Source organism: Juglans regia, chromosome 6, assembly GCF_001411555.2.
Source record: "Juglans regia cultivar Chandler chromosome 6, Walnut 2.0, whole genome shotgun sequence".
NCBI lineage: Eukaryota > Viridiplantae > Streptophyta > Magnoliopsida > Fagales > Juglandaceae > Juglans > Juglans regia.
The window spans coordinates 23,345,148-23,358,588 of record NC_049906.1 but is presented as its reverse complement, the minus strand read 5'-3'; the positions used below and the strand labels follow the sequence as shown (position 1 = coordinate 23,358,588).

At 29.9% G+C, this 13,441-nt stretch overlaps 1 protein-coding gene across 3 annotated transcripts; it reads right to left on the bottom strand.

Annotated features, from left to right (window-relative positions):
- Positions 1-356: 356 nt before the first annotated feature.
- On the bottom strand, positions 357-11,378 carry LOC109016794 (E3 ubiquitin-protein ligase RGLG4-like). 3 transcript variants are annotated; one of them, XM_035690978.1, is made up of 13 exons: positions 11,253-11,378; positions 10,744-11,018; positions 6,202-6,286; positions 5,590-5,730; positions 5,394-5,507; positions 5,125-5,222; positions 3,961-4,040; positions 1,909-2,014; positions 1,704-1,831; positions 1,303-1,435; positions 868-924; positions 664-777; positions 357-558 (listed from the first exon to the last, which is right to left on the bottom strand). In XM_035690978.1, the coding sequence occupies exons 2-12, from the start codon at positions 10,945-10,947 to the stop codon at positions 691-693; spliced, it is 1,233 nt and encodes a 410-aa protein (XP_035546871.1). In that variant the 5' UTR covers positions 10,948-11,018; positions 11,253-11,378; the 3' UTR covers positions 357-558; positions 664-690. The 3 variants fall into 3 exon arrangements, with proteins under 3 accessions (XP_035546871.1, XP_035546873.1, XP_035546872.1); XM_035690980.1 differs by having other exon boundaries at positions 10,744-10,955; positions 11,253-11,362; XM_035690979.1 differs by having other exon boundaries at positions 380-777; positions 10,744-10,955; positions 11,253-11,362.
- Positions 11,379-13,441: the final 2,063 nt, after the last annotated feature.

The window sequence follows — 13,441 nt, the reverse complement described above, 5'->3', positions numbered from 1 at the left end:
CATAGCCTGATTTCATCCCCACGAGGGCAATACTTATTCTATCTGTGTATATTTCATGGAAGAGTTTAGTTTTATGCTTTTGTAGGGCCAAAAAGTAGAGAATAAGGAATAAGTGAAGTCAAGAGCTGATGTTTTACTCTCAGTTAATAAGAGGTTTTCTTCTCTCCTTCATTTGAGCTTTATTCTATCTTTTGTTTTTGGTTTTTTCAGTACAAAACAGCACCAACAAAGGCTGGTAAATGTTGCAAGCTGGGGGTGGCTGCCAAAGATAGACAAAGGGTAGTGGTTGGTGGTGACGTTTAGACAATTATAAGATACACGAATCTGACGCATGCAAGAATATTAGATTGCTGAACTATGAAATCAAAACCGGAAACCAAAAGAAAGAATTTGGTAATTCTGGTAAACTAACCGCCACTTAATAGTTGGGACAAGATTGATAATATGGTATGGTTCGGAAAATGATGAAGGTTTCCAATACAACTTGTTGGACGATGATACATATCCTGAAGTCGAAAAATCATAAGCCATACGAGCAAAGTCCATTGCTGTTGCTAACTGCAGATATATTTACAATGGATCAATCAACTAGCGGTGAGAAATCATACACAATATTCACAAATATAGACAAAAGCAGACATCTTTACAGAAACAAGAATTTACACAATATTCAATTGTTTTTCTCATTAGTCACCCAGTGAACAGCCTGATGCGACTTCTGATGGGCTGGCGGCATATTGGACAATTGGAAACTTTCGGTCCACAGTCTCCGCAGGTCTGCAAAGAGATAGTTGTTACACATAATGATTGAAATACCAGCAAATGAGGGAAAAAACAAGAGCAAATATAGGTATCACTGCAGCTCACCATGTGTCCACAGCCAAATGCCAAGTCCTTTGGATTAGTTAGGCAAATTGGGCAGGCCTATATTCAAATTGGACAGAAAAATAAATCAGAGATCTGAACTGATAAAACCCATCAAGTAATAGACCTAAGACTAGATTGGAAGAGTTAACATGTCCCTGGAAGAGTCCCTTCAACAGGAAAGTTAGACCATCATATACCATGGGTGGCAGAATTTACACTGAGCTAGGTGACTCCCAATGTTTGAACGGTAGGCGGGTTTAGACTGCACAGCTAGATAGGTAGACTACTTGTTAAGTCTTATTTCTAATTTTGGACTCCCTATGCATTTACTTAGCAATATTGCCAGGTCACTGCTTGGCCACTTTTCAGGGCAATAATATATAGACAGGTGATACTCTCACAAACATGGCAAAACATGCTACACTATAATCATACCGATTGGTTGCGTTCATCTCCCATCGGTGTTGCTGATGAAAGTGTGCTTGGCTCTCGAGTTGGCGGTGGACGACGAGTGTAAGGAGTTGGAGGAGGGCGTGGAACGATTTTCTTTGCTCTTCCTGTCACATGTCTTTTATACAAGAGCAAATGTTGATCAGAAACCATTCACAATCTAGTTCAAGTTCAATAACATGACATTTTCCTTTCACCCACAATTGAATTTGGCATAACTGGAACAACAAAGAGAACTCGTATAGTTCTGAGTCTATACCCTCTTTTAAATCATTGGCTCTTAGAATACCTCAATTTTGCACAGAAAATCTCACTTCAGCGAAGTTTATGTCGGGTTTATAGCCACCACTTGAAAACTATAATATGAGAAGGACAAGGAACCCTACCCCAATAAGTTAAGCTCAGTTGCTGCTTTGTACTGGAAAGGGATCTCCATTAGGGCGGCTAGAGCAAAAGCTGTTTCTTTTGAGGAAGGTGTCCCATTCTTTGACATTATTTCAGTGAAGTTGACAAACTACGCAGAAAATATATTATTTAAAAAATAAAACATTGCATCAAATCAAAGTTAATTGTATGCTACTACTGTGATACCTGAAAGTTATCAAATTCGCGCGCAGGGATCTTGTCATCAAACTTCTTCATGTCTTCCCAAGGTCCATCACCAACTCCGACAAGAACAATTGACAGAGGATATGAACTGGATGTTAATATCAAAAAGGTAAACTGTTTAGTTTTAACAACATTGCTTCTAAACAGCACAACTACCACAACTGTTTCTATAGCATCTGATCATTTATACTAATTTAACTGTCAGTGTCTCACCAGATCCACTTATTTCACAGTTAAGCTTGTGCATTAAAGGAGACAAAGGCTATACATTACAATTTTTGGATTTTAATGTTCGGACTTGGGAAGCCCATTAACCTATTCAATCCCCTTTTTCACTGTACAATTGTTTTCCTCTGATACAAAAAGAAGCATGTTAGGTTAAGCGCATTGTAAAAAGTATTTCAAAATTTAATAATTAGCATAGTCCACAATTCTTATTAGTCTTAGGCAGAAACTAGGGGCCTGTACAAGGTAAAATTATTTCCTTTGCTCTTTTTGTGAGTAAAACAGATTCAATAGCGCACCAAAAGAAGCACTGTTACCGCCCACAACACAACCAACATGGCACAAACTCTAGATCATACCTCGCCCATCACAACCCAAACTGAGATGACAAACAACAAACCGCTGCCCATTTACTAAAGATTCTTCAAAGTAGCAGAATGTTTGATTTTTGGACCAGGAAAGTTGAGCCCCCACAACAGATATTTCTTTGAAATTCTATTTTTTTTTTATAGGTATATTTCTTAGAAATTCGAACAGTACCACTAGTGGTGTGCACCTTATTTTATTGATTAGTTCAGTGTGCACATTATGGTATATATCATATACATTTGTTTCCATCCCTCCACATATTATTTTTTTTAGAAGTAACATTTTTATGCATTAGCAAAAGGGGAGTGCTACTCCCACCAACATTTGGTACGGAAATGGGTACTGAATGGTGTATTCTGTTTTTTCCTTTTTTCTTTTGTTTTTCTTTTCAATGCATTTTTTTTTTTTTTAAATACAAATAAATAAAAAACACAATACTAAAAAATAAACAAATAAAAATACTAAAATTAAAAATAAATAAATAATAAAAAAACACTATTGGTACAAATTATAGGTACACTTTGTCGGTGTGCCTATCATTTTCCTTAGCAAAAATGGTTCACACTCCATAGTGTGTCCATTATAACTACAAAATACCAGGATAGTTTATTAATTACTAGTAAGCTCATCCCGTGTAGCTGATCTACTCTTCACTGCCACTGGCAAATCAATAATACTAGGGAAGGTACATGGTTATCCAACATCATAAGGAAGAAGATGACATAGTTGAACATGAGTGAAACTCCCTAAATTTTAATACTTCCAAAATTATATATTATTATCCTCCTTTACATCTTCGGTCTTACTTGAAGAAACTTATTCAGAAACTATGACCATTAGGAAAAGAACATTTCGTGGCCAAAAACTCCTAACCTAGTAAATTAGGTGATTCCATAGCCCAAATAGGCTTTTTGTATGTAACCTGTGTCCAAACGTGTATTATGGCAGAAGCATAGTTACAGGCAGCACTCATGCCTAGCCCACCATGCTTGGGATTGCAAAAGCAGCCTAAACGACTTTTGCAGTTACTTTTATGAAATTAACACCATGCGAAAAAAACTCACAATGGCTCTCAGCTTGTAATATCATATGTTAATCCTGACTGCTGAACCACGTCATTACACATAACTGGACCTTCTACCTCATTCTAATCCATAAGTGCCATTCACCATAGCACATTAGAGAGTCAACATAAAGCTATTACTTTGAATCCCATCTCCCAATAATATTTTACAACTTACTGATACCTTTGCTCTCCAGCATTTTCTTTTACTGACTGAAGAATCCCTATTCTAGGGTTTTAAAGAATAAATTGCAGGTAGGATATAAGAAAAACAATGCCTGACCAAGCCTTGCTTAAATAGTAAAAAGAAAAGAAGAAAAAAATTCAATTAAACCTAAAACCAGAAAATATAAAACCGTCTATCTGCAAGACTCTACCTTGCATTGACGATTGATTGGATTGTTTGGGCTTCTTGTGGACTTAGTTCATTATCACCCGTATTGACGCTCCTTGTAACCTTCACAATAAAGAAATCACACTCAATAAGATAGAATGTGTGCATGAAACCATGTTGCAGCTGGGTGATCAGTATAAATTGATGCCGATGAAGAAATGTATAAATGAGATCATTTAATTGAAATATTTTTGTATATAAAATATAAAATACTCTTTTGTATTCAGCATTTGTTAGTATATCCTTTTTGATTGATAATATCACTAATCCACTTAATCCTTTTTTGTTACATAGTCGATTGTAAATTAAATATTAGCAATTTTAATTATAACAAAATTCTTGATGCAAAACAACTACCATTTTAATTATAACAAAATTCTTGATGCATAACAACTACCACTTTAATAATGCTTTTAATGCATATATTTAGAAAAGAATCTATTTTTATTTCTATAGTTTAATGTTTCAATTTGAACATTAATTTCTGTTCCCGGTATTTCTTTTAATAGTTTTAACTCCAAGAACCAAATTTAGACCATATGTACAAACTCTTATAAAATTTTCGAGACTTGAACAAGAATTTTGAAATCATATCATCATCTAGAGATATTTATATCATATAAAAGAATAATTACATATATCTCAGCATAGAGAAAATGCTTTTTGTGGTTTCATCTTCTTTTGATTTCTTTAATTTTTCTCTCCAACTTTTTTTTTCCTTGCCTCACAAACCCAAATATGCCTCTTTTGGGTTTCATTTTGATTTAATGTTCACATTTTTTTTATTTTATTACAAACAAACCTTTTTTCACGCCTCACTTAATCTTCATTTGATTATATAGTTTTTGAATTGCAATCACATGGTAGTTATTCTCATGTTATCTTATAAGGTAATTAATTATTTTGCCACCATTAATTAGAAAACCAGTTTTAGAAGATTTAACTTCTAGCCAACGTTTTGATGATATTTTTAAGGGGATTTTATTTTTCAGGCCTGTAAATAGTAAATATAGTTTTTTAGGCAGTGTTTATTAGGGTGTCTTTGGGACCCTCTAAATTGCCTAGGCATTGAGCTTATCCCTTTGTCACAGTTTGTTTGTGGGTCTGCAAGAGAAAAAGAGAGAGATAGAGAGGACTTGATTTCAACCTGGCCATCGGCGATGATAACCAACACATGGTACTGGCCACCAGATTTCTCTACAATGTCGATTGCAGCCTCAACTACCGGAGCATAAGAAGTTGGCCCTTAAACAAAATTACACACATCTATGAAGCCATGTCACTTGAGACAAGCAAAATATTATAGACAAGGTTAGCTGATGTCAAAGTAGAAAGTAGAACCTAATCCACGGCTTGGTGCCATCATATTCCAATTAATGAAGTATCACTATTACAATGATGGAAGAGGAAACCAACCTGAGAGCCGCAAGGCCGGAACCACATTCCTATAGCAGGACAAAACTTCTTCAAAACCATGGCAAGGTGAATTATCACTGTGAAAACTAAACACTTCTTCATCATGCGTGGTGGCTATATAGAAAATAATCCAGGGATCATATTAGAAAATGTGAGAATATTGTCAAGATGTTCGACTTTAGAGGACTAGACATACCATCACCAAAACCAAAACAAGGAATTAAGTTGTCTTCATCAAAAGGGGCTAAAGTCTTTCCAATCACAGCGATGGCCTTCTCATATGGATTAGGTGTATCTCCAATGGCATGCAGGCTTCGGTTATTGAACGAGACTTGGCCTTCAATAACAAGATTGATGCATTAGTCTCAAAGATATACAAGGTCTATATTATTGGTTAACCAATAAACACAACGTGCCAGGTTAGATCCTTGAATATGTGATCATTGCATCATAACAGGGGATCATATATCTGTTAGCAAGGACTTGTCAAAGATGTATTGACCATCAATATAATGAAGCATTTATGCAGAAACTGCCCAAGACTATGTACAAGGAAATAGAATGAAAGATCCCTTAGTTTTGGACCTTTGCCAAACTGCAATTGGGGTGACCCTCTCCATTGAGATGGAGAGTATCTATCTCTGTGTGTGTGTGTGTGTGTGTGTGTGTGTGTGTATTAATCATGGGATCTGAGTTCTGCTTTATGAACAACTTAAACACTAATGCTTCAACTGTAACACATATTAACAAAACTTAACTTATAAAAATAATTATTAACAAAACAAGTGTTTCCTGTACTTTTACAAACCTGTCCATTCATTGCTTTTGGTGAAATCAATTCCAAGAATGAGATTGGATGACTCTAGACCTGCACTTCTCAGTGCTTCCGTAACCTGTTAAAGAAAAGATCCATTCTTATTCAAGCAGGAAATTATTTTGCTGGGTTATTCTGCAACGTTCACATTGTTGCCAATGTTTTGTACTTTAAAGTCCATATTGGAACAGAGTTGCTAAATGGTAATATACAAACTTTTATCATTTATTACTAATTTTTTTATCTTTTTGAATGGTTGGATTTATGATTTATTCCTTTCATGCGATTTTTTGATATTTCAATGTGAGTTTGAATGAATTTGCGACATTGTGAGATTTAGACAAGATTTGTAAAATACATGTCCACTCATAGGGTGGATACAGGCAGACCGCCCGGGCTAGAGACAGCAAAATCCTCCCTGGGAGTCACGTATCAGCCCTAGGAAAAAATATATATTTTCTTGAGATCCCAATCTTGAGAAGTCAAACACTACTTGAACAACCAGCACATGGTGGACATTATGAAAATAACCATAACAAGAGAAGGGATATAAGGGAAAAAGTTGTTCCTTTTATACCTCAGAATTTCAATGACATGTTAGCCTAATATCACTGTTTGTTATTCAAATTGAAGAAAGTACTAACTTGGTTGTGTAACTCAGACATGTCATTTTTTATTAACTTTTTTTCTGAGTTACACAGAGGAAAAATTGCTAGTATAAATTTTTTTAAGATGTTCTTGTATTGAGCCATATGAAAAGCGAATAGATAAATTTAAAAAATTACTTTAATATAATTTTTGTTAGTGTCGTTTTTTTTAATTAAATTTTTTTATATTTTTTTGTTTTCTTGTTTTTCACGAAAACTTAGACATGAAAAGTATTTTTAAGAAAACTTTTTTTAGAGATCTAAAAAAGTGTCTCATCTCTTCTCATCTCATCATTACAACTTTTTCAAATTCTCATACAAAATTAATAAAAATTCAACTTTTTCAAATCTCAAAACAGTAATAATATTCTAACGATATTTTTTTTAACTTTCAACTTTCGTCTCAACTCACTATCCAAACCGCAAATAACTAGATATGAATTGTAAATTTTAAAAAAAATCATAATCCAAACATACAATAATTGCAACGATGCAAACCTGATTAGAAAAGGGTTATGTTAACATCAAAAGAAAACACAACACAAAAATTAAAAATTAAAAAAATCACACCGGCCAAGAAAAGGTTGACAGTGGGGGGAATCACCTGATTCAACGTCTTCCACCCTTTAATATTCCTAATTTTAATGTTTTATTTTCTTGTATTGTCTGCGGGTGAGATGTTGACTAGAGTCACTAGACAACTTTCTCTTTAACATTATTTACTTCTTTTTTTTTTTTTGGGCCCCCCCGGGGGTTGGGGGTTCCCTTATCTATTTAGTGCATTGATGGTGCCTCGTGAGGTAGTAGTTGCACATGCGCGTCTTGTGGATAAACAAGGAAAACAGATATAAGTAGGTGGACCCATTAAGTTAGGCTCCGTTTGATTTCAAACTCAATTCAATTTAATCTAATTTTAAATTAAATCTAACATTTAAATATTTAATTCATCTTAATTTAAAATTTTTTTACACATAAAATTTACAATTTTTTTTAACTTAAAACATTTTTATATATAAAATCAAATATACTTTAAATTTAATTTAAATTGACTCTATATAACTTATTCTATTATTAAATTTATTATTATTTATAAAAAATTCAAACTCAACTCATCATCTAACGCATTCTTATAGAAATAGAAAAGATACCTTCTTTACAAAAAGACAAAAGTTCAAATCCATATATGTTTCTTACTTTATCCGACGCATTAAAGTCGAGTGAAATACTCTCTTGTTTCTGCGTAGATTCCACGAAACCGCGTTGACGTCATTCCAATTAGCCGTTTTAAAATAAAATATAATAAAAATGCTATTATGTGATACTATTCATTTTGTCGTGACATAATAATGATTTATTAAAAAAATTAAAAATACAAATAGAGAATCTAAAATTTTAATCTTCTTTTATTATTTTCAGATACGATTTTGTTTTGAATAACTTTTTAATATAATAATGCTAAACAGATTAAGGGTTTGTTTGGATTCACAAGTCATCTCAACTCATCTCAACTCATCTCATCTCAACTCATCTCATTACTACTCATTACTATTCAGCAACTTTAACTCACAAATCTCACTACTATTCACAACTCATCTCATTACTATTCACAATCCATCTCAACTCATTTCAACTCATTTCAAGTCATCTCAAGTCATCTTCGAATCTAAACATTTCCTAAATATACGTTTAGATGTTAAATTAAATTAAATTAAATTAAAATGATAGAATATTATTATTTATTATTATTATTTAAAAATTTAAAAAAATTAAATTAATTATTATATTTTATATTAAAATTTAAAAAAATTATAATAATAAATTAAGAAGAATTTAACTTCGAAACCTAAAAAAATTGAAGCCTAGATTGTAACAAGAAAGTGTACCGATGAGTCATTTTCTCTATTTTTTATTTATTTTTTAAATAATAAAAAATAGAAGAAATGCAACCATGGTACACTCTCTCGCTGCATGTAGCGGCAACTTTTTTAACAAGTCACTTGGATGTCAATGAGATAAAATGAATAGTTAAATCACGTGTGGTGTCACGTTAATAAGATAAAATAAATAATATAAATTAAAAGTATAGTAGCATTATTCAAAATAAAAATAAATAAAATTAAAGCATACCTCCTATAATGTAAATCTTTCTTAAACTTTTATTAGTTTTATAAAATAATTATGTTAATGTTATTTTTTACCGAAATGCTATTATACTGTTTAAATATACCGCTTACTTTGTGTCGTTAACGTGCCACGTAACTTATCAAAAAACATAAAAAATATATATTCAAAATAAAATATCATCCTAAAACACACATAAATTCCATCTTACTCTTTTATGTTTATATTTTTAACTTTTGTTTTAGTAAACCATGATGTAACACATGATGGTGCTACGTCAAGGAGACAAAATAAACGGTATAACCAAAACAATATTATAGCATTTCTCTATTTTTTATGGATATTATTAAATTTTCTTTTTTTTTTTTATAAATAATCAAAAAAATTAATAATGTCCATAAAGGTTATTAAGTTTTAAAGACCACAAGCTATAAAGGTTACGATACTAACCCTAAAATATAAAAAATTTATCTCAATTCATTATTATAATTTTTTCAACTCATTATTATAATTTTTTTAAATTTTAACATAAAATATAATAAATAATTTAATTTTTTTAAATTTAAAAATAATAATAATATTAAAAAATAATATTTTATCAACTCAGATCTGCATCCAAACTCATCATATATTATAAGACCAACAACTATGTCAATCTCCTTCGAATTATATCACCTAATCAAGATGGAGAAGCACAAAAGAATATTCCAGAGAATCTAAATTATTCAAACAAGCGGTTCTTCTTTGGGTGCAAGTTATAGCTTCCTTTTTGTAAATTAATGATTTATAAATATACCCTCCCTTTCATAAGGGTAATAATTCATCCATAAATGATATTTATTAATACAATGAACAGTTTTAGAATAATTTTAATAATATGATATCATCCGCTTCATTTGAGTTTGAATTCATCTATCTTTTTAATTTTTGGGATTCGTTTATTTTCGGAGATGAGATGAGATTAAAATTAAAAAATTGAATAAAATATTGTTAGAGTATATTTTTTAATATTATTTTTATTTTAAAATTTGAAAAAATTGAATTGTTTATTTTATTTTATATTAAAAGTTGAAAAAATTGTAATGATTAGATGAGATGAGATATTTTTTCAAAACAAACGAGGCTTTAATGCAAGACCTGAATTTTGGAACTCTTTCAATCAATCAAATACCTATAAATAATTTTTTTTTCAAATAATACAAAAATGATAAAAAAATTACAGGCATATCCAAAATCTAATTATCTTTTTTAAAAAAATGATACTTGTAATGTTAAAGTGTGTAAGTTTTATATATTTTTTTTAAAATAAATAAATATAAAATTTATATAAAAAATTATATTTTTAATAATAAATTTCAATTTTTTAAAAAAATAATACGTACAATTTACATAACTTAAAACTGAATTTAATATTATTTTATATATATGTATATGTATAAAAGAAAATAAACAGTAACATTTTTAATTTGAAACAGAGATACATTAAATAAATAAAAATCAAGTGGGCCACAGACAATTTTGAATTGATTTACCTCTTTCTCAACCACTACTCCAAATATATGACAACTATGTCCTTTTTTCCTATGACTTTTGGGTATGACTTATCAGTCCCTGTGATTTTTCTTTCAGTCCTTTCACTTGCCTAATTTATAGAATCGTCCTTGAACAAGCCATGAAATCTCGTGCTCATCCAAAATCAATGTAAAAAACCCTAATTCCCACAGCAGAAGAAAGTACTTGAAAATAGAGAAAGAAAGGAGAAGCGAACCTGCTCAATGGAAGAGAAGTTATCAGGGATGTATCCATACTTCTTCTTGACAGAAAGCTTCTTCTCCACGACATTGGAACTTTGGCCATGATTTCTCCTCAGTGACGGAGATTGTAAACTGGCTCCGGCGTTGCCCCTGTTGCTGCTGCTAGTTGCTCTGGAAACGCCACGCTTAGGCTTGATAAATGATAACAAGTTACCCATTTCATCTTCTTCAATACGACAACCCAATTCACAGACAGAGATGCAGTCTTAAAAACTCAGAAAAAGAGTACCTATGGAATTAAACAATTTAAATTTCTAATCATTGACACGCATAACGGTGCCGATTCAGATGGCCAAAGAAGAAATGAATTGGTGCCCCTTTGCGACTAAGAGGTGGGAAAAGAAGAAAAGGGGAAGAAATTCTTAACAGACGGCTTTCTTTGCGTATGTATTGTTTTGCTTACTTGCCAAGCGAAGAACTAGCACTGCTGAGATTGTGATTCGTGAAGTGTAAAGAGACTTACATGCGTTGGAAGATAAAAGACGAATATGTTCTTCCCGCTTTTGCTTTTCTCTGAGTTTCTAACAAACCAGTGCTCGCCCTCTACAAACTCGAGCAACTATCTATCTAGAAAAAATCTATTTATAAACCAGTGCTCGTCAACCAGTGCTAGTCCGGAAATAAACTAAAAACTCTCGGGGCAGGTTTAGGGTGAGATGTTTTATGATTTGTTTTGAAATTTAAAATATTATATTTTAATATTATTATTATTTTAGAATTTAAAAAATGTGTATTAAAATTTGAAAAAGTTAAATTATTTATTATATTTTTTATGAAAATTTAAAAAATATATAATAATGAGATGAGATAAAAATTTTATATTTTATTTTGATTACCAAACATATCCTTAATTGTTACTGAAAATAAAATAATAATAAACACACAATACTTCATACGAGATTTTTACAACACATATTTTATTATAAAGTAAAAATATTTTTATAAAATAATATTAATTTTATAAGATATTTAAAAAAATTCCTATTTTTAAAATATTATTATTTAAAATATTGTGTGTTTATATTTTTTTTAAAACAAATACTCATCTTTATTTTATTTTATTTTTTATTAATTTATTACTGTTTATAAATAGTACTATAAAATAAAAAGGGCAGCTGATCTGACTCTCTCTTTTATTTTTTGGTACGGTTAGAGAAAAAGCTGGTCCGTCTGTGCCCTCGTCCTTAGTTGTTAGAGTTAAATCTAATGAGAATTTAGCTATTAGGTCATAAAATTCCTCACATTAAATTAACTATATTTTAAATATTTGGAATATAGCTACAGTAAAATCTAAACTAATTTCTAAATTTAGAACACACTATTCATTCATCAAATCTCTTTTATATTATTTCTTTCTCTCTCTTTTTAATATTAATTATTTCTCTCTCCATTTTAAATGACAATTGAAAAAATATAATTAGAATACAATTACTAATTAATATATATAATATTATGAATAGTAAAATATGATAAAATAAAATAAATTCATAATTAAAAAAATTAAAAAATTTTCAAAATTATTAATTACTCATTACTATATAATGAATAAATGGATAATCTAATTTGGAGATTTGATGTGAATAGTCAAAGTTAAATTCATCTTATATTATTTTATTGTTATATAATGAAAAAATGGCTATTTCAATGTAGAAACTTATGTGAATGTAATAGCTAAATGCTAAATTTATCTTGCATTCATCAAAAATGTATTTTAATTTAACTAATCCAATGAGAGTGCTCTTAGTATTTTGTATTGTTAGAGTATACAACAACGCATTGGCTTCAACCATTTTGACAATATTTTACAATAAAAAATTAATATAATTATTTATAAATCCCACCGGCATAAATATTTTAAAAAAATAATTAAATTAATCTCATTTTTATCTCTATAAATAAACATATATTTTATCTTATTTTATTTTGTTTCATTTATACTCAACATATCTCAATATTATTCACACATATCTCAAAAAATTTCGTTTCATTTTATCTTATTTTTCAAAACAAACAAGAGTCTTTAGATAAACCAGAAACCATATAAGTTCTTCGACTACAAGTCAATGACTCGTTTATTTTCACAATTATTATTATCTTATTTTATTTTATCTAATTATTACAATTATTTTTAAATTATCACATAAAATAAAATAAACAATTTAATATTTTTAAATCTCAAAATAAAAATAATATTAAAAAATATATTCTAATAATATTTTATTTAATTTTTAATTTTTATCTCAACTCCTCTCATCCTATCTTCATAAACAAACGACGCATAAATTTTATACAAATTTTTTTTAGAAGTGTGGACTCCATTAAGAAATATTGAGTTTTTTTACACTTTTCTATGTTGAAATCCATATTTTTATAAATATTTTATGTGAGATTTGTACATTTGAGATTTATATATATATATCAAAATAGAGACATGAAACAATAGTTACAATATTTAATCTAATATTGTCTTAAATATCCATCTAGCCTCTTTAAAAAATAAGAGAAATATTATTTACAATTTTAAAAGATACAAGCCCTTCAAACTCTTTTGAAAAAAAATTTAAAACCACATCAAAAAATTTACTTTTTAAAATGTGGATCTTACCTTTTTTTCAAATTAGTACGTGGTGCTTACATAATCTATGACACTTT

What these genes read in the sequence shown, in the direction of transcription:
- LOC109016794 (XM_035690978.1), bottom strand. Translation starts at nt 10,947, where the DNA reads ATGGGTAACTTGTTATCATTTATCAAGCCTAAGCGTGGCGTTTCCAGA. An exon ending in TTATCATCGCCGATGGCCAG is followed by an intron (nt 4,041 to 5,124) that starts GTTGAAATCAAG and finishes TTTATTGTGAAG; the next exon opens with GTTACAAGGAGCGTCAATAC. An exon ending in CAATCAATCGTCAATGCAAG is followed by an intron (nt 2,015 to 3,960) that starts GTAGAGTCTTGC and finishes ATTAACATCCAG; the next exon opens with TTCATATCCTCTGTCAATTG.